The sequence below is a fragment of the Manacus candei genome, unplaced genomic scaffold (genome assembly GCF_025592945.1).
Source record: "Manacus candei isolate 608988 ecotype Guabito, Panama unplaced genomic scaffold, ASM2559294v1 h1tg000073l, whole genome shotgun sequence".
Classification (NCBI taxonomy): Eukaryota; Metazoa; Chordata; class Aves; order Passeriformes; family Pipridae; genus Manacus; species Manacus candei.
In genome coordinates, this window is record NW_026138121.1 from 4,518,896 (window position 1) to 4,546,611 (window position 27,716).

Consider the following 27,716-nt stretch of genomic DNA (forward strand, 5'->3'; position numbering starts at 1 on the left):
ACCATAACCACCTGCTAGAGAGGGCTGAAAACTGATGGTCAGGAGTGGTCTCAGTGCCTTCCACCTCACACAGACTGGCATTATCCCACCAGGAAGCACACCTTGCCTGGGGTGGGTTCACTCTGCTGGCACTATTTTGCCCCAGTGCCTTTTCCTCTGGAGATCTGCTGCCCTTCTGTGCTGCTTACGTGGAGGAAGCAAATGTCAGCTCTGCTTTTGTCATTAGAGAGCAGTGCGTGGAGGGAAGGCAAGGGTGAAAGTGTGCCCTCTAGGATTTGGAAGAGACCAAGCCGAAAAGCCTTGACGGTGTTTGTTTTGAAACAGTGTCTGCCATGGAGAACAGCTGCCCTTCCAATGGAAACAAGAGAATCTGCAGCTTTTTTTTCAGTGTGCAGTGACTGAAACGCCCATCACAGGCCTCGGGCTCCACCGTGGATTTTTGGAGATTGATGTTCCCCAACACACAGAAATGTTGAGCTTAGGGTTGTTCTGGGTCCTTGCTAAAACACAGCCTCAGTGGGGTTTTTTATTCTTATTTTTTTGACTTTCTTCTGTCGTGCATGAAAAGACTTGCTCCTATGTCAGGTCCCTGTTGCCAAAATACTGGCCTGAGAGAATTATCAAATTTTAATTTATGAGCCACGTGAACTTTTGAAATTTATCTAAGTGTATTGACATTTGTAATTCCATCACTCTAATACAGCTCAGAAGTAATGGGCTGTAAAATACCATTTTATCACAAAAATACACACTTCTAGATTCTATTCTTGTGCAGACAGATGTTCCACAATAATTCAAAATGGATTATTATTTTTGCAATGGAAATAGTTTGGCAGTTTTAAAATGTGCACTGAAGGTCTTACTTAGAAATTGATGTGGCAACAATGAAGAACTAGTGTTTCTACCAGGAGTTCACTAAGATGATTAATTATATATTATGAACAAATAGTAACACTGGAAGCAAGTTTTGAAAAGTTCTATTTCAGTTTCCTGGTATTTGAACAAAAGATTTCAATTCCAAACAAACCTACAGCAAACTGGCAGGCTTTGTGAGGAAAATTTTCTTGTGGAAGAGAGGAATACATGTGAAAACTGTGTGAAAAATGTCTCTTTTTGTGGAAGGTTTGTTCAATGGCCCTGTGAGCACTTCAGAGCTGTAGGGATGAACGAGAACATATTTTCGAAGGGGCCCTGCCGGTAAATAAATTACAAAAACACAAAAGGTTTCCAAAAGAGTTTAATAAATAATGAGGTTCTTTCTGTACTGTATAAACTATAAATATACCATGCAGTCCTTTATAACTTAAAATAATTTACAGACTGAGGTAGGGGGGTAGGAGGGTGCTGGAGGGCGTCGCTCCCCGCTCAGGGTCTCCCTGATTTCCTGCTGAGCACACACACGCAGGCCGTGTCGATGCGGATGAACCTCCAGGCCGCCTGTTTGCCCTCCATGGTCAGGGCCTTGACGAAGGTGTGGGTGGTGGTGCAGTACGAGTTCCAGTGCTTGGCGTCGATCCCGCGGCACCCGCCCGACACCGGCTTGGGGTCCCTGCACTTGGTCTCGAAAAAGTACTGCTTAAAGACGTTGTTGTTGATGTTGACCTCCCCCAGCACCGTCACCTCTTTGCCTTTAATGTCAGTGGCCGTGGTTTTGTCCCCGACCCACATGCTGACGCTGTCGCACACCGAGAACTCCCCCCGGTGCAGCACGGGGTGCGTGGACCTCTTGGTCCTGGCAGTCCTGTTGAGGGAACCGGCGCCGCCGAGGAATCCCAGACTCTGTCCTTGCCCCGCCACGGGCGGGGGCTCCGTGCTGAACAGCACCCGGGGGGAGCGGAAACGCCTCTTCCGAAAGATTTTGGGGTCCACGGTGATGTTTATGGCTTCTCTCCTGCTCCAGGTGGCGTGGCCGTGGGGCGTCTGTGGGGCTGCCTCGGGAACGTGGTGCCTGTTGCTCCGGTGGGCATCGAGCAGGGACTGTTCTGCTGGATACTCCAGGGGAGCATTGTCCTCTGACTTTGGAGCTGCCTGTGTGCCGATCAAAAAAGCTACAATCAGAGTGTAGTACAGCATGGACATTACGTTATGCACCTAGAACGAGAGAGAAAGGCACTGTTACTGGGGGCCATGTGGGCACAAAGCGCTGCCGTTGCTGGCCATAAATTTGTAAGATACCCAGGATCATACGGGTTTCATCAGGTATTCATGTGGGTGCCAGATGTTGTTCTTCCGGAAGACCTCGTTCAGACAGCATAAATGTTCTTAATAAAGCGAGAACATTAGAAAATAATAGCTAGATTATTATTAATTCCTCTGGTATTTGTTATTAGAGCACTGTTTATGAAGCACTTGTTTGGTGTTATTAATGTGGAGACCATATGGCGACAGCATGTTCCCAGGAGTCAAACCTCCAGTGATTTTTGCAGCAACCTTTTTGGCCAGGGCCGATCTCTTGGCTGCAAACACCCTGCAGAGGAGTGAAACTAGAAGCTAAACCAGCCTAAACCAGCTGTCCATTCCCTAAACTTGTCTGCAGAGGTGTTTCACCATCCCTGGAGGTTTTTAAGATGAGACTGGATGTGGCATCAGTGCCGTGGTCTGGGAACCGCGGTGGTGTTGGATCAAGGGTTGGACTTGATGATCTCAGTCTTTTCCAACCTGTTTGATTCTATAATTCCCTGATTTTTGGGCGTGGGGGCCACCAAGCCAGTACCTGGTGCCATTATCACACCCTCAGCAGCCACACTCACCTGCCATGTGGCCAGGCCCCACCACTGGCTGGCTCAGCAGCCTCCAGCAGCTTCCAGCTCTCCCATCTGCCCTTTCAGGACATACCACGTGGCTGATTCAGGGCAGATAAAGCCCGGGCTCCTTCCCCAAAATGCTCAGGTATCCATGCCACAAAGGCAGGTGGGATTTTTCCATATTTAAGGGCAAATATGGATATTACATAGAAGCACCGTGGGTGCCAGGCTACCTCTGCATTGGCATTTTAGGTACAGCATAGCTGAAGCCACTGTGGCCATACTACTGGGAATTCCAGAGGGAAATACCTGCCCTTTTTCAGAATACCAGAAGCAAGAACCTCCTCAAATGTCCCTGCAGAGCAGATGCAGTGCCAATGCTCATCCTCCTTCCATCCAGAGGATATGCACATCTGCTTGGGTGTGGAAAAGTGCAATCCAAATGTCTAAACCTTTGCTAAGACCCGTTTTATGCTGGAAGAGCAGCAGCAGAAATACCTCATTGGGCAACTACCATGTGCTGACTAATTCAGCCACATGTTGGGAACAAGAGACATTCAAAAACGCTCTGGAAATTGCAGTGAAGGGCAGACATTGTGTTTCCTCTGTGAAGACTTAATAAGCAGAGACGGGGTATAAACAGAAAAGCCCAAGCAAGGCTCCTCCCCGTCTCTTTGCCTTGTTTTCCTGACAAGTCTCAGCTGGCCCCGAGCTCTGCCGTGTCCAGCCAGCAGGCAGGAGGCCCCGTGTCCACTGGACAAACAGGGTTTTGTACAAGGGGAATCGGGCTCTGCAGTTCATGCCCTGATTTCCCAGCATGTCTTAATGTTTTTTCTGGGTGTTGGTCAATTATTGTAGCAGTTCCCCCTCTCTGCTCAGCTTTCTCAGACTAGAATCCCAAGCAGCACTGAAGGACTCAACCAGGGTTTTAGCTCTGCCAGGGAACAATCCTGTAGAAAATGCAGGATAACCCTAAGGTGTCCCATAGGATCTTGTGTGTCTTATCTCAGACAGGAGCTGAAGTGACACAATCAGCAGGGGTTGTGCAGGGCTGAGCAAACATTTAGGAAATCAGCAGGAGATGCCAAGTGAGGGTAGTGACTGAGGAGGGTGGAGGTGCAGGAGGAACAAAGAGAAAGGCCAAAAGCCACATGAGCAATTTGTCTGAGCAACAGCTGGGCTGGAGGAACTGGGGGCAAAACGATGACGAGGAGAGTCAAATCTTTGTCACAGAGAAAATCCAAAGCTGCTTTAATTTGCTTAAAGCAGAGCTGAGGGTTGCTGCTTTCCCACGTGCTGCTCGAGCTGGAGCAGTCGGCATCATGGTCTGTATAAGGAAACAGAGCTGGGTGTAACTCACAGCTTGGCTGTGCACGAGCCAGAGAGTAACCCCTTGTTCTACAACCAAATTAAAATCAGATGGTTCATTACGTGTCTAAAGAGCTAGCTTTCCTGACAGAAATGGTAATGGAAAAGGTTTGCAGAACGAAATCCAGGCACAATTTAGCCATGCCAATAGCAGCCTCAACCTATTGTGTTTATACATAAACCCCTTTTTTATTGTTTCCTTCTATAGGAAAGAGGCGTTGCAATGTCAGCAAAGAGCTGGTTCTGGTTTTGTGCTGTACAAGATTTGCTGCTCTAAAATTCAGCTGCATTTATGCCCCTTCTCCAGGTTTCTTGTGTTGCATGTGTTGACATTTTTGCTTTAAGGTCATTAACACAAAAGCAGAAAAATCTCTCCTGCTTGCCTTTTCCTCTTTTTAATTGCCTTGCATTTCCTCTCCTTGTAGTAGAACATTCTGTGGAGTGTGGACCAAACACAGACAGAATGCATTTAGGATATGGGGTGGTTTTCCTGAAGATTCAAAGCTGAATCTTTTTATCAGTTATTTAGTTAGTGGAGAATAGAAAGTGACACAAAACCAAAAAGTGGACAAGACCTGATGACAACACAAGCAAGATAAGATTTAAAGAATTAGGTGTGCCTTAGTCTGTGAGGGTTGTGGACTTTTTTGCTGGCACATACAGGTATTTTACAGGCTCTTTTGGGATGCTGAAAGGGGCTCTGAGCAATCTGGTCTAGTGGAAAGTGTCCCTGCCCCATGGCAAGGGGGTGGAACAAGATGAGTTTTTTCTAAACTCCAAACTGAATTTTTCTAAATTCCATGATTCTGCATCTAAACTTTGTCACATACTTAGTTACTAGACCCTTTCATGGTGCTTTCTAGAGATGCCCACAGTGGATGCCAAGTGCAGCCACCTGAACTTGCAGGGAGAGGAGCAGCTGCCAGCTCTGGTGCTGGTGGTACTCGGATATCTGTGGGTAGCACTGGCCACAGAGGCATTTTGACGCCAAAATTACAAACCCTCTGCACTAAACCCCACTTTTATGGTGGTCAAGAGTCATTTAAACACTTCCTGTGGTTGCAGCTGCTGTGTGAGGTTGGCCATGGGTGGTCTGAGCCTGTTGGGAGCAGGGTGAGTGCTGTGCTTACCTCGGACTGTACTGCACAAAGAACTGCTCCCCCAGCAAGGTCCTTATTTCATCCAGAGCTGAGCCGGGCTGGGCTGCAGCATGCCATCGGGCCCTGGGCTGCAGAGCTGAGCCTGGCAGTTCCTTATGCTGTCTTTCACTAGAAGTAGAAGTATTTGTTTCAGTAATCAGCCAGCAAATCAGTGTTTTCAGCACCATTCCCCACTCGACAGCAGGAGGACAGGCACAAACCCACTTGCTTGGCTCTCTGAGCTGGGCCTTTTCCCTGCAGTAAAGAGCTTGTCTAAAGTAGTTCCAGACTTTGCAGAGAACTGCCTTTATTCAGCACCTTTGCCAGACCCAACAGTCCACTGCTTCCCACCCCTCTCAGACACCTTCCAGGCTCACCAAACCTGAGTGTGGTGCAGCAATACCTGCTGGTGGCACTGCCCAAGCTCTGTCTGCACAGATGGGCACACAAGGGCTCACACCCCCAGCATCTGTGTCTGGGAGGCAAATCTGGTTACAATCAGACTCAGGGGGAGAATCACAGATTGCCAGTTATTGGCAGAGAATTGCCTGATTGTGGCTGATATTTGAGCAGAATTGAAGATGCAGAACTTGCAGACACGTGAAGGCATTTATATAAATGTTTGTCATCTTGCTACTGTAAGGGCAGAAATAACTCCAGTCTTAATGACTGCACTGTGAGTGGTCATATAGACCCCAGTTAAGAGGAAACCAGTATTTTCTTCACCAATCAAATCCAGCACACTGACACTTTCTCAGCAAAGTACATTTCCGACTGTAAATTCTTGAGTGCCACTGAAAGGGATAGAAATAGTATTTTATTAATCTTACGTGTTAAATAGCCCATCTGTTCCATTTAATAAGGTAAATAGGGGTTGTATAAGGTACTCCTGTACTGCAGAAATCCTGCTGGATTCAGGGTGGGGATTGAGGTGCATTTACTGAGGAGAACAGGCTGCTAATGCCAAAGCATGAACTGGATTCGTTTTACACCTGCACCGTGTCTGTCCTCGGGAGAGGGGGCTGCCAGCAAAGGCAGCCACTGGGTTTGGCTCTTACCAACACCCAAGGACGAGCTACTTGATGCTTAAAACCCCAGCTGAAATCCCCCCAGCCTGTTTTCATCAGTGCAGGGCAGAGGAGTCTCTCTGTGAGCGCTCACTGTGTGGTTGTGCAACTCTTTGTGCAGCGATTCAGCCACCCTGGGTTTGCTGCTGCCTGTGGGTCGTGCTCAGGTTCTGCCCTCCCCGTGTGTCTCTGTACTCAGGAGCTGAGATATCAGTGATATCAACGTGGCAGGAAGGTCAATCAGAGCTCCAAAATCCAAAGCTTTGTGCTGCAGATGGAGTGTGCTGGATTTTAGCAGGAATACCCCAGTGAAGCACTAACCCTTTCAGTGAACTCTGGGCAGTTTGGTAATGATAGAGCTATAATGTGCTGGCCACTGCCAAAAATAATCCAACAACTTTTCCGACTGTTCTGCCACCCTAAGAAAACACTCTTTCAGTTCCAACTGGCCGGTTTTTAACCACAAAAGAGTTTATTTTCAGCAGGAATTCTTTTTTTTAAAGCTCATTTACCGCCTTTTTCCCGGATTCCTGGTTGTGGCAGAATCCAGTAAATGATGCCGTGTTATTCAGCATCTATATACTATTCCTTTGTACCTCCCAGACATTCATAAAATATCCTAGTGAAGTAACTGTTTATTCAGAATTTACGTGCATTCCAGATGACAGACTTCGTGGGTAGAAAAAAATCGCACTTCAATTTTAGTCTCAGCACATATAGAATAGAATCCCAGAATCCCAGAATGGTTTGGGTTGGAAAAGACCTTAAAGCTCATCCAGTTCCACCCCCTGCCATGGGCAGGGACACCTTCCACTACCCCAGGTTGCTCCAAGCCCCGTCCAACCTGGCCTTGGACACTTCCAGGGATGGAGCAGCCACAGCTTCTCTGGGCAACCTGTGCCAGGGCCTCGTCTGTATTTCAATTATTACCTTTTTCAGACAGATCCACTGGTAAATAATGAATTTGTTTTTTACTGTCAACCCCTATGGGGCATTCCTGTGCAAATAACACTTTATATCTTTATAACATGCCACTACTCCTACTGGATTTGGTTGCCCAGAGAAGCTGTGGCTGCCCCATCCCTGTCCAAGGCCAGGTTGGGCAGGGCTTGGAGCAACCTGGGCTAGTGGAAGGTGTCCCTGCCCATGGCAGGGGGTGGAATGGGATGATCTTGAAGGTCCCTTCCAACCCAAACCGTTCTGGGATTCTGGAGAGTGAAGAAATGGATCACATCAGAAAGCAACTGGTTCTGTGTCTTGAAAAACACTTTGCTTGCAGGACCTGTAAGTGCAGCAAGTGCCAAACAAAACAAGTGCAGGGAATTCCTTTTTAATTGAAGTTACCCACAGAATCTGAGGGAAAACGGACAAAAAGGCTGTGTTGCCTGGAAACTTATTAGGAATGAAAATTTAATAAATTTTCTAAATTAATTGCTTCCAGTAAGAATAGCAGTCAGTGCAGCCTCCTAATTGCACATTGACCAGATGCCATCAAGTGGCTCCTACACTAGTGAGAGAAAAGATAAATTAATGCTCAGTTTGGCTCAATCAAACGCAGCAAGTACATTATTTTCTAAATAAAAATAAACACGGGCAACAAACATAAACATTGAATGTTGTAATCTAAAGCCTGATACAATTTGGAATGTTGTTTTCTGTCATTCTTGAAGTTGCTGGCGTGTTTTAGGGATGTGCAAAAAATAAACAGAGCTGCTTGGCTGTCAGTGCAGCAAAAGGGATCGTGGAGGTCACCAAAACAAGCAACAAGTAGTGCTTTAGTTTCGTCTCACTGCTTCTGGAAGTAAGAGAGAAATGAGGGAGGCACTTGGTGCTGAAGTCACTGGTAAAGAGAAGGTGTCTCTGGCACATCTTCCTCACGGAATCATTTGAGGAGGTTATGAATTGAATATGAATATGAATTATATGAATTAAAATGTAACATTAGCGATTCAGGGAAATGATTCCCGAGCCCTGGCAGGGAATCCTGAAGCCATTATGACTAAGAGCAGCGTCAGAGGCACAGCTTGCCCTTGATCTGAGCCGATGAGCAAGAAAACGGGAATTTCTAACGGGCTCCACATCTCATTCCTCTATTATATCTGCAGTGACTCAGCTTGGAAATAAGAAGTTTATGGGTGCTGGAGAGCCAACTGGAAGCTACCTGTGTCTCATACACTTCCTTTTTTTTTTTTTTTTTCCAAATGCCTCCAGCACTGAAATGTTCCTTTGAGGATTTCTAGGCAGAGCAGTAGACTGAGAAAAATGCTGCCCTGCAGGGACGAGCCCCGTGTCACCCTGAGCATCGTCATCACAGGATGTGCAACAAGTATCTACCTCCAGATCTGTGACTCATGTGCAGCAGAGGCAAAGATAATAACAGGGATGCTTCATAGTCCATTGTGCATTAATTTGGGGGTAATTAAGCGCTATGAGTCTTGACCCATCCCTGGAGGAGTTCAAGGCCAGGCTGGATGGGGCTTGGAGCTGCCTGGGCTAGTGGAATATTCCCTGCCCGTGGCAGGGGTTTGGAATGAGGTAGTCTTTGAGGTCACTTCCAACCCAAACCAGTCTGTGATTCTATAATTCTGCAGGGTGGGGATTCACCAAATCAGACACCAGCAAGGCTTTGGAAAACACTTCTTAAGGTTTATTTTATGCTTATTGGGACATAAGTAATAGAAATGGTTTATTTGCAGTAGTCCCTTCTATCCTCCTGAACCAGCACATAAATATTTCAATTGCTGGTGTCTCTGCAGAGAAGCTCCAAAAGAGGAAAAGAAGCTTTTTGCCCATTCCCTTCATTTACACCCCGTTCCCTGAAGTGTAGCCACCTAAGGGGAGATCCAGCCTGGAGCCACAGGGGGGTTCCTTAGAGTGGGTGACAGGTTTTGTGACACAGGACAGGCAGAGTTCACCTTTAGAAGGCTCACTTTGTAACTCCTGAGTGGTAAAACAAAATCAAAGCCTCTATTTCTAAGAATGTCCCAATTTGTTTTGCAACTCAGATTTGTTGTACAGCGTTTGGCATCACTTGTAGAACATGCCCCTGGGAATTTAGAGTCATCAAGAGTCATCTAAAATGTGAAAAAATACATGATCTTTAGGTGTCAGTGGCCATACCAGTAAAGACTTGCAGTGGGATGCAGCTCTTGCTGTGACAGATTGGCTGTTAGGAAGTGTCAAACGGGCACAGAAGAGAAAAGTTTATCCTTGTTAAGATAACAAACCGACAGTCTTTAAATAAAAGATAAAGAAATTGCCTCTGTCAAGATAAAAATCTCTTTAAATGCAGTGAAGGAAAAATAGTCACTTACAAAACTAGTGACAATCTCTGAAAATAAATGACTGAAAACAGCCTTAGAAGGAGCATGTGAATCTGGTTCTCCTGAAGTCAATGACCTCAATGGTAAAAAGCTGGTAAAATTAAATGAGCTAAGAGCAAAAATCCTGGCTAGAACTAGGTTATCTGAGCATGCCACAAGTTGTATATCATCCCTGTATTATCATCTATAATATAATCCTAAAATTAATGATTGACATGTGATGATTGCTTTGGAACTTTCCATACTGCCTCGAAGCTGGATATGTATTTTATAGGACTCCAGGGTTTCATATATCCTAATTCACAGGCACAAAGGAGAGACTAAAGATCTCAGGCACTAACTGACAGGAAAACTACTGCAGGATAAATGAGATAAATCCATCTCATTGATATAAAGTTGGATGCCTCCATCCTACCCAACTACCAGCTGGCACGAGGGATTGCTGCTCCCTACAATTCCTGTCCAAAAACAGGAGGACAACTCATTCCCTAGTTTCTGTTAAACAGTGAGTCCAAAGATCTTTAATGAGGCTGGTGCATGGCTTGTCCCTCTCCCCCCTACACCCTTCCCAAAGGGATTTATATTTGGGAATAGCTGGGTTGATGTATTTGGCCCTGAGGTTTCCAACACAAAATGACCGGGAACGGAATAACTGGAATTTCAGACCTCATGAAACTACCAGAATCAAACTGGAATTCATCTGGGACCAGAAAGTATGAGGGCAGTCAGACTGTGATGTTACTATCCCATCTTACAGCCAAAAGTAGTTAAGGCAGAAAAATACAATATCTTTAGGGCCAGTAAACTTTTCCAACTAGTGATCTTATTCCAGCTATTCAGAAGGGAATATAAATCCTGATTCTTGTCCAAACCCTGATTAATAAGAACCAGCTGAATCCCAGCAGCAAGGCTAGCATTTAGTTTTTATTCAAGCTCATAATTTTCATTTATATTCTCCTTTTTCACTTTTCTACAACTGCACAAATAAATTGGAAACAAAGGAGATTTGTAGCATTTGGACATGTTGGAGTGTGATGCACCAAGTGTGGTGACTCCAGAGATGAGGTAGAAAATAAAATTGAGCTGGGGTGTCATCATCAGATTCCCAAAGGTAGATTCCATCATCTGCAGTGTTTCTCTAGATCCTGAATTTGGAGAAGAACATTATGGAAGGACAAAGAGCATCCATAAATTATGGCCAAGATCCTCATGACTTTTCAGGTTTCCCCGTTCTATTAATTATTTACATCCAAAAGGAATTTTATCTTCTACAAATCTTCCAGTGTGTTTATAACTACTTTAAATGACTCAAGGATATTTTAATGGGGCAGGAATTCTGAAAAATACCAAAGGGAACCTGAAGTGTGTCTGTACTTGGCAATCAAAGTGCAGCAAAGAAGGCAGGAGCTGAGAGAACTGTAAAACCTATATTCTACTAGAGCTGAGGGTCTGGCTGCACCTGATTAAAAATGTAGCTGGAGCAGTTCAAACTGAGTGTTGGGGTTTTTTTTTTACATTAAAAAAACCCTTCAAGACATAGACAAAAGTCTACAAAATAAAACCTTGTGAAATGGAGATGCTCTTGTGTTCAGAGATTGCTGAGATAGTGAAGGAACAGTCAATGCTGAAACAGAACATTGCTTTGCCTATGCAGGATTTTCCATCCAAAAATGCCAAGACATTTTACAAAACACTTAATAAAATGAACCTCCCCCCTCGCTTATGGTCAGTAGAATTTACTTCTGTAGCAAGTGAAGAACCCAAAGAATAACACAGGATTCTTGCCAAGCAGTAGCAATGTTCCCCTTCTCCATTGCCCCTCTCCTTTTTGTTTTTTTTTTTAAACTTCTAGGATATTCTTTCCCGTTTCTAAATCTGTTTTACCTTCACGAGACCTACAGAATTCAGTTCCTTTCTCAGTGACTGAAATTCCCTCTCTCATGATTTACTTTACATGGCAAGGTGGAAGTGATGGGAAGAAAACTCAGATGAGACCTTTAGAAATGGAATTCCTAATTCTCATTGCAGTTGGAGGTGGGTATTGACCCCACAGGAATCACAGTCATTCTGTGCCCTCCTTATTGCAACTACACGTAACTCACAAGGTATGGGGATAATATTTTTAATTACATTTAAATGTTAGTATTTTTTCTTTAAATCAACGTGCCCCAAGTTGAATTGAATGTATAAAAAATTGAGTAATTGGGCTGTTGCTCATTATTGGTTTGATTTCTGTATTCTTTGACAACATCCTATAAATTTGAGAAGTTTATTTCCATAATTTCTAGATGACTGGACAGAAGCAGTGGAGGGCAGTGAGCTGTGTCCTGCTCTACATGATTTGAGCAGATCTTTTTATGTCTCCTCATTGCAAAGCCTGAGCTTGTTCTGCAGATTGTAAAGATGGAGTGATAATGCTCAACCTCTTGTACTACACCTGCCTTTCCCCTTCAATTTGAGTTCAAAACAATTTCCTTAGAATTCCTAAGTGTTCCACTACAGAGATGTGAAATATGATGGGTTTTTGCTGTCTAAACCAAGCAAACAGTTCAGCTGGGTGCAAGGAAAACTTCCAGCCTCGAAGGTTTTTTTACTACTTGCTGGTGACTTAAAAATTTAGTTACTAAAGAGGTGGAAAAGAGGGGTTTATTTCTCTGCACAGCAGGACCCTTTTAGATGTGGTGCAGTTTCGAAATGAGAGGGTAAAACCTCCTAAGAAGCAGGGTCTGTAGTAGAGCTGTCCACAAAAGAATCTGGAAACACCACCAAATAAAACAAAGCAAACCACAGGAACACAGAAGGAGTTCTCAGGTTGCAGAGTCATCTGTGTGGCTCTTGTAACGCTCTCCACAGGCACAAGTAGTTCTTGCAGGAGAAACAGGAGTCTCCTGACATCTAGGGTGGTTTACCAAGAAAAACACCAAGGTTTTTACTACTGCTTAGGCATTTAAGATGTCCATTCTAACACTTTGGCTGGTCTGAACACGAGCAGGAGAAGGAAAGCAGCGAACAGGATTTCAGCCCTGAGCTCCAGCCCAGCAGAGCAACGATGCTGCAGCATTTTCCTCACAGTGACAGAGCTGGTTTGTAAGCCCTGGTGCTGCTGGAATTTTTCCCCTTGGGCTTTCATACTTTGTGTGTTTGTGCTCAGCACTTACTGAGGATTAAAGGACAGTTTCTGTGTGAGAGCGTTGACACGATGCAAAATGCTCCATACCTACATTTTTTTTGTTGTATGTTTTTCTGAGTTCAGCCTGGAGGATCATCTTCATTAATTGGCAGCAGAGTAAACCATTGCAAAGCCTAAGTGTGCAGGGAAACAAATCCTATTTCTTCACATGCTTTTATTTGCCTTATTGTCCTTATTTGTGCATTGTGTTTTACTGTGTGCATGCCTCAAGTGGTGGGAAAACAAGTGTGGTTTTGCCAGTGTTTGTAATCCATGGCAGTACCAGCTCCTTCTCTCTTCACCAAAATCCTTTCCTGCACTTTTATTAATGGAATGAATGGATTAAAAAGCAGGAGAGTGGGGTTGCCATCCCCAAGTGCATCTTACTCCTGCAGTGACTCGGTGCAGCAGTAAACAGGCACACTGTGCACTGGCACTGAATTATCTCCTCAGGGCCAGACAGACCTGAGCCTTCCCTGGGTGAGCAGAACAGCTCTGCTGGGCAGCCCTTGTGCTCATTTGGTAATGGTTTGCTGGGCAGCACATTCAAGGGCCAAGCAACACAGTTCTGCTGGTACAACCCCCTGTTCTCTGGATCCCAGCCCTGTCCCTGGCCATGCCTATGCCTTGACATACTCTGTTTTGTTTCCTCTCCAGCTCCAAGGGCTGCTCCACATGCCTTCTGACTCCTTTTTTTGCAAGTCTCCCTGCCTTCTCCTTTCACACATTGAGACCAGCTGCCTCAGAGTTCCTGCCCCACACAACCAGAGCACGTGGAACCTCTTGTTGTCGTCAGCACCCTGGCTTTCATCTGCTGTGGAAGGTATTTAGTCATTTTATTAATTCTTTACTGCATTAACTCTCATGGTTGCAATGCCAGACAACTGCTGGCAACTCCAAAGAGGGGTGGTAACAAGATGTATTGGGTTCTCTACTTTAGCAACAAAATATATCCTCAGAAAAAAAGTAATTCAAACTGCATTTTCTTGCACTGAATAAGTACAGAGACTTGATTTAGGAGTTACCTCATTCCTATGCTCTGAGAATCTCAGCTCTGCTTCACTTGAGACCCTGACACTAAACCTGTGAGGGCAGAGAAATACAGTCCAAACTTCAGCTCTCTGAGCATCCTGAGTGTGTCAGGCAGCTGCTGCTGCACAACAAATCTGCTCATGCTCCCAGAGAGCAAAGACAGTTTGAACTGGGTCCATATTTCAGCTGCATGGTGTGGGCTGCTGGGCTCAGGCCCAGGGAGAAGTGGGGAGTAGGAGTTTTCCATCTTCCTATTATGTCAGAGTTTGAGGGGAGGCAGCTGCTGTGGCTGTTTTAAGATAGGAGGCTTTTATTCCCCACTCAGCCATTTAAGGTGAAATGAAATTTAAGGTGACATTTACATGCAGGAAGGGGTTTGTTTGTTTGGATCTTGAACCTCCAGAATATCCTCACCTCACACAAAGCTTGACTGATGATCAGGGTAATGGGCAGAGAAGTGGATGATGCTGCAGAGTGCAGGACATCCTCCCTTGCTGGGAGCCTGCAGTTGTCTCTGAAATAAATGCCTGTGTCTTTGAACAGTTCTCCTGGTCACAAAGTAACTCTGTGAAAAAGGACAGTTCAACAAAAAAGTATCTGTCAAGGAAAGATCTGATCCTTTCTCGTACTGTGGGAATCCTTTAAGCAGAGAACAGAGCTCAAAGAAGTTTAAATGAAGTTCAGCAACCTTTGCTTAAGAACAGGAAACAGGGAGTTGGACTGACCTGGCAGTCTCCACAGTTCTTATAAATCTGTGTTTGGCAACTCACTTGTGTTCGCAGCATTTGAAGGGTCTTTACATGTTCTGTTTTCTGGCATCATCTGGTTACTGAAAGCATTTTTTGCTACAGTCAGAAAGTATAATGGGGAAGATGCATCTTTTCCTTTTAAGCTGTGCCCTTGCATGTTTGTACCACGTTCTCTAGAACTTTCCCTGGCCCTGCTCTGAGATTGAATAACTCTGAGTGCCCAAATTGCAACATGATGCTGATGGTGTTGGACATCTTTGTGCTGTTCACACTTCAGCTTTCTGTGGGGTTCACTGACTCCCCTGGAATGCAGAGCTGGAAACGTGGGAATTCTCATAAAAGCAGGCCAGGATCAGAAGATTACTGTTAATGTGTTTACCAGTGTATTATTTTCTTTGCTGCCTTTTATTATTCTAGATATGAACCCTTTTTCCATTGCCATGGTGAGATCAATAGGCTGAATGTGGGAACTCTTGGAACTGGGAGCACTAAACTGTTGTAACAAGTTTCCTCATCCTACATTCATCAAAACAATCTTGCAGGAGCTGATTAAACAAAACCTTCTTCTCTCAGGACTGTATCACAACCTCAGAGAAAATACAGAGGAAGGAGTGAGAGTGGGAGGAGCAACCCCTGGAAGTTGTGGAGTTGTACCTTCCTATAGGAAGCAGAACCTACAGAACTAATAACTTGTAAATCATATTTCAAGGCTGCAGCTGGCAAGGGAAATGCAGCTTGAAGTTCACAGAATCATGAAAGTTGGAAGGGACCTTTAAGATCATCAAGTCCAAGCATTAACCCAGCACTGCCAAGTCCACCATTAGCCATGTCCCTCAGCACCAAATCCACGTGTTCTTTGAACAATTCCAGGGATGGCAACTCCACCACTGCCCCAGGCAACCTGTGCCAGTGTCTCACCACCCTCACAGGAAAGAATTCTCCCTATTTTCTTATCTAAATCTCTCCTCTTTCAGTTTAAAGACTTGTCCTATCTCTATCCCTCCCATCCATCTCCCCCCATCCATCCCCCTTGTCCTATCACTCTCTGCCTCTGTAAAAAGTCACTCTCCCTCTTCTTATAAGCCCCTTTCATGTACTGAAAGGCTACAATGAGATCTTCAGGCACTGGAAGGGGCTCTGAGGTGTCCCCTGAGCTGTCTCCAGGTTGCACATCCCCAGTTCTCCAAGCCTGTCCTTGGAGGAGATGATGTTGATCCCACTACCACAAAATGAAGTGTGTTACTCAAACCAGTGTGCATAAAAAGTCCTGGCCTGCATGGCAGAGAGCTATCTTTGTGCAAGCTTTGATGTTAAAAAATAGCAACTTGAACTTGCAGATGCACTGATTACCCTGCTAAAAGAAGACATGGAATCTCTTCCCAGAATTACAGCATTTTAATTAGAAGAATGTGAGCAAAGTCTTAATCTTGTTAGGAGGGATAGATACGGATAAGGCAGAAACAAAATCCACAGCAACACAGCCCAAACACGAAAACCAGTGTCTTGGAGCCTGGTAACAGCAACAGAACTGCTCCCTGTCACTGCTTTTCCTACAAGACTAAGCTTGACAGTGACTAAGTTGGAAAAAATACCTCTTTTGTCTTGTAACACTGAGCTCCATCGCACACAGCTGTTTGAAAATTTATGGCTGAAATGAAGGGAAAGGTACTTTAAAGGTACTTTAAATTTACAGACCAAATCCACCGGTACATGGTTACTCTCTTTAAATTTGCTTTTAACCCTCCTAAATTCTTGTGACATTCAGGGATCACTAAGAATCTCATCTGTAGCTGATCCTGACAGATGTTAATCTCTGCCTTGGCTTTACAGTCTGCTGGAAATAGTACTTGTTTCTTCATGTCAGGCCTCTGGCAATGCTTATGGAGTCAGGATTACAGTCTCCAGTGAATCCCATTTTTACTGTCATTAACTTTCTAAACTGTTCCCCATAGCTGGCAACCTTTCCATGCTTGGAGACCTACTTAGTGGGAAGCTGGAGGAGTGATGGGTTTTGCCTGTCTCGAATCATTGTGGCTTTAATTGAGATTTGTTTAATTTTGTCATTAAGTCCATTTACATTGTAGGCATTTCATGACCATGCTCACATACTGTGCCTGCTCACTGGCTGCATTTTGGTGTGATTTACCTATTAAAAAAGGAAAAAAAAAAGCTCCATGTTTAATTAAGGTTTTTACAAGTAGCCAGGTTTTTTCTTCCATTAACTTAGTTAATAAATTCAGCAAAATTTTGGATTGGGAATTGGAGACATGGCTCATCTGCAGAATCTGTGCTGTGCTCTGAGGAAGTGACCAGATTTATTTAACAAAATCCAGGTGTAGGGTCAGTATCTCCTTGTCTAGAAGGAATTGATGCCACTGTCAGAACCTAAAATATCAGGGTTTATGGCAAATCTTGATCAGAAAGCAACAGGAATGGAAATATTTCTCCTAGAAATGCCAAGGACACTGTGGTGAACAGAAACCCCTGGGTGCAGCACTGCTGTGAGTGTCCATCAGTCCCAGAGATGTGGGACAGCTCCCAACAGCCTGGGCTAGGGGAAGGTGTCCCTGCCCAAGGCAGGGGGTGGAATAAGATGAGCTTTAAGGTCCCTTCCAACCCAAACCAGTCTGGGATTCTGTAATTCTGTGACAGATCAGGGGTTGCAGGTGACTTTCCCTCTCTTAGGATGAGTCAGGGGTGACCAAAACTATGTGAGTTACAACACAAGCCTGATAGTGATCACTCCAGCAGCTGGGGAAGCCAAATGCTTGCTTCTTAAAAAGAAAAAAGAAAGCTGATTAATCAGCTGAGTCATCCTGCTCTGCCTCAGTGTTGGTATGAGTGGCATTCCCTATGGATCAGCCTATTCCGAGGGAAAAGCCAAACCATAATCAAGACTAATTGACTGAGCTCAATCAAATGTTTCAAAATACCACCCAGGAGTTTTAGATCAAATGAAAAGCAGGGATTTTCTCAGCCAGGCAGTTAATTGCTTCCTGAAAACTTGTTCTTCACAATAATTTGAAGATTTTCACTAGTGCTCCCTCCAAGTAAAAGAGTTTTATTCCCTTTTCTGAGTTTACAGTAGTAATGTACAGATTAACAGACTGGAACAAGACAGCTGCCCCCTCTCCCATTCTTCTTTCTGAATGATGCTGCAGTGCTGCCTTGTCTCTGGGACAGGAAATCTGCAACCTCTAGAGGTTAAACCAACTTTTTTTAGAAGCTTTCAGAAAGATAAACCCCACCAAGCAGTACCAGATACCAGTACCAGCAGCAAAAACCACAGTATTTGAAAATCAGCAGGTTTTTCAGTTGTTACGTTTAGGGAATTAACCCCAAAAGGATATTTCTGTGGGTTTTGTTTCTTACATTTAGCAAAAACTGCTTCAAAGAGGAGATGAAACGTCAAATTTTTTTTTTGCAAGGGTTTGTCCAGTGGAAAATAACGGTGGTGTTCTAAATCTTTGCCTGGCTCCTGATGTGCCCCAGGTTGTGAGCAGCGCTGAAAAATTTATCGCCTGCACATCTGTAGGTGAATCATCTCTTCCCCTCACGCACAGGGGTTGCACAATTTCATTGACTGCTCGCTCTGATGAGTGTTTGATGCTTGTCATGTGAAGCTGTTCCATCACATTGGCAGCAGTGGGAATTCTGAGCACACTTAACATCTCAAAATGATGTCGCAGCTGATGGATTCGTGGTCGTCTGTGACGTGACACAGCCCTGTCCAACCACCAGGGAGGCCAAGGGAAAAGCCACAGCACGGACATCTGGCTGCAAATCCTGCACCTGGACCCAGCATTTTCCCATCTGTGCAGCACAAGCTGTGCAAGGCAGGTGGTGGGACCTCAGGTGAGATCCAGGATTACAAAGAATCATCGTGGGATGATTTAGGTCGGAAGGGATGTTAAAGCTCAGCCAGTTCCATCCCCCTGCCTTGGGCAAGGACACTTTCCACCAGCCCAGGTTGATCCAAGCCCCGTCCAACCTGGCCTTGATGATCTTGGAGGTTTTTTCCTACCTTTATTATTCTATAATAAATTCTGTAATCCTCCCCCTGTCTAATTATGACTGTAATTTGTATGTCCATTGAATGCAGGACACCCTTCTGCAGGCAGGACAGGTACACCTGGACCATGGCTGCACCTCACACACTCTGTAGCTCCACAAAAAGCTCTCAGAAAAGTCTGATTTCAAACCTGGGGTTTGTGCCCATATCAATTAGTTCAAATAACCTCCTATATTTGAAATTTGCTCTCATTTTACCCCTCAACCCCACATGTAACCACATATTTCCCTCGTGGGGGTATTCGTGGTGCACCTTGTATTTATTACAGAGTTATTTGTTAATGCTTTTGTGTGGTGAATCAACTGTCAGGAAGAATCATAGTGGTCACAAAAAAGCAGTTTTATTCTGAATTGGAAGGAAGAGAATATGGATGAGCACAGAGTGGATGGAGACAAAAGATGACCTTTGCAGCCAGATGTGATCTGTAGCATGACAATATTAAATGCTGTTGAAGAGTGGGACTGCACAGATTATTGGCATAATTGTGGCAGTAGGAATAGATTTTTCTTTGCTATTTGCCTATTTTTGCAACAATTTTCATCAGATGATGAATACAAGAAAATTTTACATTGTCTAACACAAGAAAAATAAGCTTTTTCTTCTGTTCTTTTTAATACCATATGTCCAGCAGATTTCTAACTGAAATATCTTTTAAAGAGGCCTATTGTGTTTGAATTTAGCATCTTTCAACTTTTCTCTGGGGTTTCTTTGCATTAATATTGGGTTCAAAGCAGATAATCAAGGTCTAAAGCTTACAAGATCATTTTTTGCCTGCTTAAAATGAAAACCAGAGGGAAGTTTTGCTGATTAGGTGTGTCCTTCATTTCTGTGCACAATGCCAGAGTTTAAGTACATGTCACTTGGAAATGAGCTTTTGCAGCTTCATTTTATTTCAAAGGGAGAGAGATGAACTTTAAATCTGAACTTTAAACATTGCATCAGTTTTCCTGTGGCATTGGAAAAGTGTTATTTTCTTAGAAAGTGTTTCCCTTTGCTTTCAAGTGATGGCACAATCAAGTGCTGAAGGCTGAATTCAAACGACTTGAATTCTTTTGTAAATTCGAAATATTGAACAGAGGGGAGAAATTCTACAGTTCATTGAAGAGTTTTCTGATTTCTTTGCTTCTAAGTAAGAGGGGAGAAATGAGAAGGAAAGGGCCACATGCTTTTCTGCCTCAGAATATACAGAGAAAAGAAGTGGGCTCTGGTACAGCCCTTCCCAGCACCAGTTTGCAGTGCAGGAACGTGCACCCAGGGAGAGCTCACGGAACAAACTCCCTCTGATGCTCTGGATTCTGGATGCTTTGCCAAAACCAGGAACTCACACTTCTGGCATATATGAAGTGTCCTGGAATGTGAGGCTGAGCAGTGACCCTTTGCACTCTCCTCTTTTCCAACCTGTCCCTGAGAAAATGATGGGAGGAAGGTTTGGCAAGAGGGACTGGGGCAGGGAGGGCTTGGATCCAGGCAGAACAAAACCGTGGATGTTGAATATTTAGGGCAGTGATAACATCAATCATGGAATCCCAGGATGATCTGGGTTAGAAGGGACCTTAAAACTCATCCCATTCCACCCCCTGCCATGGGCAGGGACACCTTCCACAAGCCCAGGTTGCTCCAAGCCCTGTCCAACCTGGCCTTGGACACTCCCAGGGATAAGGAGTCCACACCTCCCACTGGACCAGGTGGCTCCCCAATATCAAGGAGAGGAATGGAAAAGATTCTTGACATGGAAAATAAACCCACACCTTATTTCTGTGGCTTATTCTGAGCGGATTTATTTCTCTTTACACACTTGGTGCACTTTCTCCTTCCAGGTAAGAAGTGCAGTTACCATGAACAGTTTTGCTGAGGGAGATGGATAAAATATCTATGACTGAGCAAAAGAAAGGATAATCAACTTATTCCCCATTAAATAGAACCCCTTTAATATCCTCTCAATAAGAATGACCAAGTGAGAGGCCCATCTTGGTCATCCTCTCTCTGACAGAGGCAAATGGAAGATCCTAAGAGCAACATAAGCATACGGTGTCACAAATAATTCAAATTAATTATTTGTAGTGCTTTGGAACGCATTTGCCTTCAACACCTTGCTGGTCTGGGACTGAGGCACAGAGCATCTCAAAAGGATCCTGGAATAATGGGCAGGAAATGATGCATTTTGGAAAATGCAGGCTGTGTCATCCACCACAGGGCAAAGCTCTTTGTGAACAAGCACAGGTCTTTTTTCATACCTGAGTCATCCAGCGCATAAAGTCGTCAAAAAAAACCCCAAAAAACTCTGTTTCAAAATAGAACAACACATCTTCTGTGAGCCAGAGCTGTTAAATGCATCATAATCAAAGTATTACATAGCAATGAGGTGCCTGGCAAATCCCCATCACAAAAATTTCTGAAACACCTTTTTTTTTTTTTTTTCTTTTTTCTTCCTTTCTCTTTTTTCTTTTAAGAGCCTGGATCACGTATGGTTGTGTCAGGAACAAAATAAAACAGTCAAAGTAAAGCAGTGAACCAGACCACCAAAAAAAAAAAAAAAAAAGCTGTGTCACCTTTGTACTCAAACAATAGGGGAAAATACAAAATTATTAAGAACAGGAAAAAAATTAAAATAGTATTTTTTTTGCCTAGCAAAGCCATACTTAGCAAATAGAAAGTTATCAAAGACATAATCTGCTTCCCAGCTGTATTTACACTGGGCTAATTTACTCATTGTAGATCAGAACTGCCAGAATCAACCTAATCTTTATAAATATTCTGGGCAGTTAACAAATGAATGAGCTGAAGCCATTTTTGCTGCATGCTCTTTAAGGCAGTGACATTTATCACAAATATGACAGTTCAAAAGAGATGACCAGCCCTTTGTATAAGAACCAGATCCATTTCATCAATTATTCATTCATTTCATTCATTTTATTCTTGGAAGGAGCTTCTTATTTGCACAACATAAATGTCATTATGGTTTAGTGGGCGTGGTGGCGTTAAGTCAAAGGTTGGATTGATGATCTTGGAGGTCTTTTCCAACCCTAATGACCCCATGATTTTGTCAATGATGTGTAAACTGAGCCCAAAACAGCCAAAGAAGTTGTCTTAACTTCTATTTGATTTTTTTCTGACTTTGTGCTTGAATCTTTTCCCACTGGAATCAGCAGGAGTTTTGATTCATAACAAGTCAATGGCAGCAGAATTTGATCTTTTATTAGCACATTGTTATGGACCCTATGGGAACAGGAAATTGGATTTTGGAGCCAGGGACATACATGAGAGAAAGACTTTTTGGAATCAGTTTAATGGTCTGTGTTCAATGTTCAGTTTTAGAAAATCCCTGAATAAAAGAAGTCTTGAGCTACATCAAGTGGTCTGGCCACTGCAGGTTTGACTTCTGTCAGCCTGAGGGGAGGTTGCTCAGGTTTGGGTTGTAAAGTCCAAGCCAGGCAATTCCTGAGGATTTTTGCTGCCCATTGTCCCCATCTCACAGTTTCCTCCAGGAAATACCACTATGGAATGTGGAAGCCACATCCATGAGACAGGACAAGGGGCTTTAAACTGCCAGAGGGCAGGGTCAGATGGGATATTGGGAAGGAATTCTTCCCTGGGAGGGTGGGGAGGCCCTGGCACAGGTTGCCCAGAGAAGCTGTGGCTGCCCCATCCCTGGAAGTGTCCAAGGCCAGGTTGGATGGGGCTTGGAGCAACCTGGGCTGGTGGAAGGTGCCCCTGCCCATGGCAGGGGGTGGGACTGGATGAGCTTTAAGGTCTTTTCCCACTCAAACCATTCTGGGATTCTATGTGATAAAACTGATCCCAACAACATATAATGTGAGTCTTGATTTGGGCCATCTGACAGTGCCAACTACTGTGCCATAAAATCTCAAAGCACTGTTGTAAATGCAAGAGCCAGGGAAAAAAGAATAAGAGAAAAGAGAAGAAAGGAAAAAAACCCACTTCCTCCAAGATAAGGAAAATTCAGAGGTGTTTCATTCACTGAACAGTGGCCTGGGGGAATTCAAAGGATGCTACAGAAGCCTGGCAATAAAGCCATTAAATGTTGTTTCAAACTACCTCATGCAGTCATTTGAGTTTTGGATTCAGATAATGTGCCACAGAAATCTCATGCATGTGTGTGTTTGTAGGGCCTGATTCCTACATGCATTGTCAATGTAATTAATGATGCATTTCCCTGCTGCTTTTTACTTAAGATTTATGTATAATATTGTCAATTAGAGCTGCTGGAAAATATTTCAGTCCAGTAATGAGTTTCAAAGAAGGTGTCTGCTCCACAGAAAGACCACAAAGATATGAGATAAATTTGTACTTCCACATTTGCACTATATTTCAGCAAATTCCACAAGATCCACCGGATTTGTATTTTCCCAGGCCTTCCTCAGTCATAATCTATTTAGACACTGATTTGCCTGAGGAGCTGTAAATCTCAGCATTAATGTCTTTCTGTAGTGGTAACTTCCATGAACACTGGCCTACACCTAATTCCTGAGCAAAAAATCAAAATGAAGGATGCTATTTGACCAGAATTGCCCTTCTTTTTATCAGAGAACTGGCCACCCACAGTAAATATTACACAGTCACCTCTTTTTTCCAGGGTAGGTCAAGTATTTGCTCTGAGTAAAGCGCTGAGGAGAACTTTCTAGAACAGAAGTGCATCCAGGTCAGTAATTCTGCCTCCTGCAGCAGCTGATGATTGTGGGGAGTGGTGCATGAATAGGGCAACCACATGGGGATCATCTCCTTGGAGTGCTCTCCCACTCAGCAATCATTTTGGATTTATGGAACCACAGGCAGCATCTCTGCTTTCAGAATGTCTGGTTGCTTCCTGAACCCTGTGACCTACAATATCCCATGGAAAGGGATTCCAGGGATACGCCTGGAGAGAGGAACCACCTTCTTTTGTTTGCCCTGAGCTTGCCACCTGCCTGTTTTACTTCCCACTCCTTGATTTTTGAACTGGGAGACAACAGCCATTTCCTCTAAACAAGGACAACTTTCCTTTAAGGACGACTATGACTATAAATATCTCCCTTACACCCCTCCTCAACCATCTCTTTTCCAGACTTAGAAATCATAATCTCTGTAGTTTCTCTGAACACAGAAAATGTTCCAGGCTTTCATCATCCTGCACCTTTTCTTGCTTTGCTTTATCCTTTTATCTGTGTAACTGATGGCCAGAGCTACAAGCAGTGTCCAGGATTTGGGGACAGGATGAGTTAATATTGAGGGTCTGAGATTTTCTTTCCCCCAAATTCCATGGCCTTAGTATTAGTGGAACTGGGCAGGCAAGAGTGCCCATAACTCACAGTAATTGATACTACGCTCTCTTGGCAACAGCAAAAATGATCTTGCTTTGCTTGACCACAGAATTTTTGGTATAAATGCACACACACACACACACACAAATATTTAATGAATTCCACAGAGTGCACAAAGGGCATTGTGTCAGGAGAACAAGCCACACACATCCCACAGGACATCTGTCCCCGAGTGGGAGAGATGCTTTGGTTGGAGAAATGTTCTTAAATACTTTGGCCCCTGTGACCGGGCTCAGGGCAGACCCAGCCCAGGCAGAACTTCCTTCTGGCTGAGGCAGGAACACAGTTATAGCAGCACTGCTACATGTGCCTCTTGTTTACAAAGAATCATGGAATCATTTTGGTTGGAAAAGGCCTCTAAGATCATCGAGTTCAACCACTAACCAGCACCGCCGTGGTCACCACTCAGCCATGTCCCCAAGTGCCACATCTAAGCATTTTTTCAACTCTTGCAGGGATGGTGACTCCACCACTGCCCTGGGCAGCCTGTGACAGCGCCTGACCACCCTTTCAGGGAAGAAATTTTCCATAATACCCAACCTAAACCTCCCCTGGTGCAACTTGAGGCCGTTCCCTCTCCTCCTGTGCCTTGTTCCCTGGGAGCAGAGCCCGACCCCCCCCGGCTCCCCCCTCCTGTCAAGGAGTTGGAGAGAACCAGAAGGTCCCCCCTGAGCCTCCTTTTCTCCAGGCTGAGCCCCCCCAGCTCCCTGAGCTGCTCCTGCTGCTCCAGCCCCTTCCCCAGCTCCGTTCCCCCGAGGAGAGTTTCTGTACCATGAGACAAGTTTGGTGGGAAGAGGTGTTACCCCGCATTGCTCTGAGTGTATAATCTGATTTAATAAACGCTTTGTTCCGTGGTCACTTGCTGAATAAGGCCCTAAATCCCTGGTTCCCGGGGGGCAGCTGCCGGCAGAGGTCACCGTTGCTGTGGCTGGTCTGGAAGGGGTTGAGTTTCACCGGCTTTTAGTGGCCTCACATTTGGGATTGACAAATATTTCTAACCCCACCAATCCAGCACTGGCTTTTGCTGTTAGAGCATTTAGAATCTTTTGGAATGAAACCATGAATTTTTTTTAACTTTTTTTTTTTTTTTTTTGTCAGCAGAGTTTGTTCTTAAAATGTAGACTGAAAAAAAATCACAGATTTCTGTTAACTTCTTTAAATCATCAGTATTTTTTCCACTTGCCTTTAATTTAATTCAATTAATGCTAATTAATATGTGTTCGATATTCTGTTAGTCCTACAAGCATGCTGTATGGAAACAACAACAAAAAAAATTAATAGAATTTGTATTTAAATGAGCATTTTTATATGGCCAAAGCCATGGAGCAGTAGGGGAATTTCTGGGATCTATTCATTTGATTGAAATAATCTAGTTTTTAATGTGTTCTACTTGACCCTTGTTCTAGGCATCCCATTAAAGGCACACAGTTTGCACTTGAAAATGCTAATGTGAATACATATTTTAGGTATTTTTCTAATCTGATTTTTTAAATTAATATCTTATGGCGATTTCATGGACTGCCCAGTTATTCTATGGAGTAATTGTTCATTTAGCATACGGGATAAAACGATGCTCGTGCTAGTTATAATTCTCCAGTGAACTTAAATGAAGAAATCTAAAAGATAATTTCAGGTTTTTATGGAGAAAAGGGTCACTGCTATGGGGATGAGAAAAAGAAAGCCACGGTTACTTTCTTTCCCACCTTGTTGTGAGTGACAGATCCCTTCAGGGTGAGTGGCTGGGATTGATCAAGATGTGAAATCACTGTTACTCCACTGCCCAGATGTGTTGGGGGCTCCTCTCCAGATCTGGCTGAGATTTGTTTAAAAATGATTCATATGGACGATTATTAATATATTTAAAGGCCAAGTCTTTCTTATCATACTTGAGAACGCTCCAGTATATTTAATTCTTCATTCCATCACTGCAATCTCTTTGGGAAAGTGCAGAAAATATTGTAGCCCTCATAGTTTCAGATAAATGCCTGAAATGGCAGTTGTCAGGGGGATTTTAAAAGCCTGTTTTCCATAATATTTGAACCAGCTCCGAAGTGCCAAGAGCTGGAACGTGCAGACAAATCAGCTCCCTCTCTATCTTGTTGCAGATAATTGTCACCTTTCAGTTTGGCTTAGCAAAAAAAGTGCCCAAAAAACTTTATTGTGACACTTTAATGCATGAAAACATCCATAAATTATCTGTCCAACAGTTACAATGCAACTTCCAAGCTGTGACAACTTGGAAAACCAGCCTGACAAGCACGCTCACTTTTGGTGTTTTTCTAAAACTTCTTGAGCATATAAGGAGAATTTAAAGTGAAGAAAGAACCAAAGCACAAATACTTCTTGTTCTCAGCACACAAATTTCTTCTGTCTCCCTGACTGGGGTCCCTGTTTTCATCTCTGTCTCAGCTAAAAGAGTGTTATCACCCTCTATAAATCAATAAACATTGTCAGCTCCATCCTGTCACTACAGGCAGGCAGCAGGGAGGTCGTGAGCTTTTCCAAGTGGACATCCTAGAGGATACACGGTCTTTGGTGAAGTACTGCTCTGTCTGCAGCTAAAAGGATTCTGCCCTGGGCCAGTCATGCTTTGACTTAACAGAATTCCTATGTATTTATATTAGTAAAGGAAGAAAGGAGTTTTTATCCAGAGTAGAATTATCACAGAAAAAAGAAAAAAAAAGGCAAATAAGAAATCCTTAATATTCAGAACAAAGCCAGGAAAGAATTTTCATATAGGTGTAACTGCTGTAAAATGCAAATAAAACTAAGTTCCCTTATACCTGGATAAAAAGAATAAGAACACTTGCATTTCCCCTAAGATTAAGCTGCTCTCGCTAAGGATGTTTTTCGGGCTTTAAGCTTATCCACAGCTGCTGCAGGAACACCTTCCAGATGTGCGTGCCGCCAAACCTGCCCCGGCAGATGCAATTTTCGGTTTCCCTAGACCACGCTTCGCTTGCAAAAAGCTGCTTTTAAGCCTTGAAGTATTTCCCGGACACCCCCTCCGGAGAGCGGAGAACCCCCGCTCCAGCCCGAGCCCCCCGGGCCGGTGGAGGAGATGCCGAAGTTGCCCCGAGCGGAGCCGCGGGTCCGGCTTTTGCGGGTCACTCACCTCAGAGCCGGAGCGCTGGACGCCGGGGGGACAGGGGCTGCCGAGGGGGGTCCGGGCTGCTCTGCGCTCCGCAGCACCCCGGGGCTCGGCCGCTCTCGCCAGCCAGAAGATCCATTCACATCCCCTCTGCCTTGGCAGCCTCATTCAGCGCTCGCAGGGCTCAGCGCCGCACTGACTCACGGCGAGCCGGCTCCCTCTGGGTCCTAGCGCTGGGGACGGCTGGGAGCGGCGCGGGCTCGCAGGAATTCAGCCCCCTTGGCTCGCTGCCGAGCCCCGGCGAGGGATGCACAGATGCGCAGTGAAAGTTTCAGAGCGCGGCTGGCTGGCTGAGCGCAGGGAGAACCCTCCGGCTGCCCGGTGCCGCTGGCAGCAGCTGAAACCCTCTCTGAGGGGTGTTTTGTCCTCAGCCTTTCCACTCTGCATCCTAATCCTTGCCCTCGATTTAAAGACGAGGGCTGGCGGAGCTCCCTGGTGAATGGGTCCTTTGGAAAATCATCTCCAGAGCCCTCTGCTCATCTCGGGCGTCTGTAAACAAACCCGTAGGGACGCCAATAGTTAACTGGGGAAGCGGAGCACTGTGTTCCCTGCAAAAACTGAGCAGTCCCCATTATCAGCTGGCT

General features: G+C 44.5%; 1 protein-coding gene across 3 annotated transcripts; it reads right to left on the minus strand.

The window, feature by feature from the left end:
- Nucleotides 1-1,224: 1,224 nt before the first annotated feature.
- Nucleotides 1,225-27,716, minus strand: NGF (nerve growth factor). Of its 3 annotated transcripts, XM_051808661.1 has the most exons (3): nucleotides 27,097-27,210; nucleotides 5,243-5,380; nucleotides 1,225-2,091 (listed from the first exon to the last, which is right to left on the minus strand). In XM_051808661.1, the coding sequence occupies exon 3, from the start codon at nucleotides 2,077-2,079 to the stop codon at nucleotides 1,366-1,368; it is 714 nt and encodes a 237-aa protein (XP_051664621.1). In that variant the 5' UTR covers nucleotides 2,080-2,091; nucleotides 5,243-5,380; nucleotides 27,097-27,210; the 3' UTR covers nucleotides 1,225-1,365. The 3 variants fall into 3 exon arrangements, with proteins under 3 accessions (XP_051664621.1, XP_051664620.1, XP_051664619.1); XM_051808660.1 differs by lacking the exon at nucleotides 5,243-5,380 and having other exon boundaries at nucleotides 1,225-2,028; nucleotides 27,097-27,716; XM_051808659.1 differs by lacking the exon at nucleotides 5,243-5,380 and having other exon boundaries at nucleotides 27,097-27,716.

Excerpts from the sequence above, each read along its gene's own strand:
- NGF (XM_051808659.1), bottom strand. The coding sequence starts at position 27,240 with ATGAGGCTGCCAAGGCAGAGGGGATGTGAATGGATCTTCTGGCTGGCG. Across the intron at positions 2,092-27,096 it reads TCCAGCGCTCCGGCTCTGAG|GTGCATAACGTAATGTCCAT; the intron begins GTGAGTGACCCG and ends CTCTCGTTCTAG.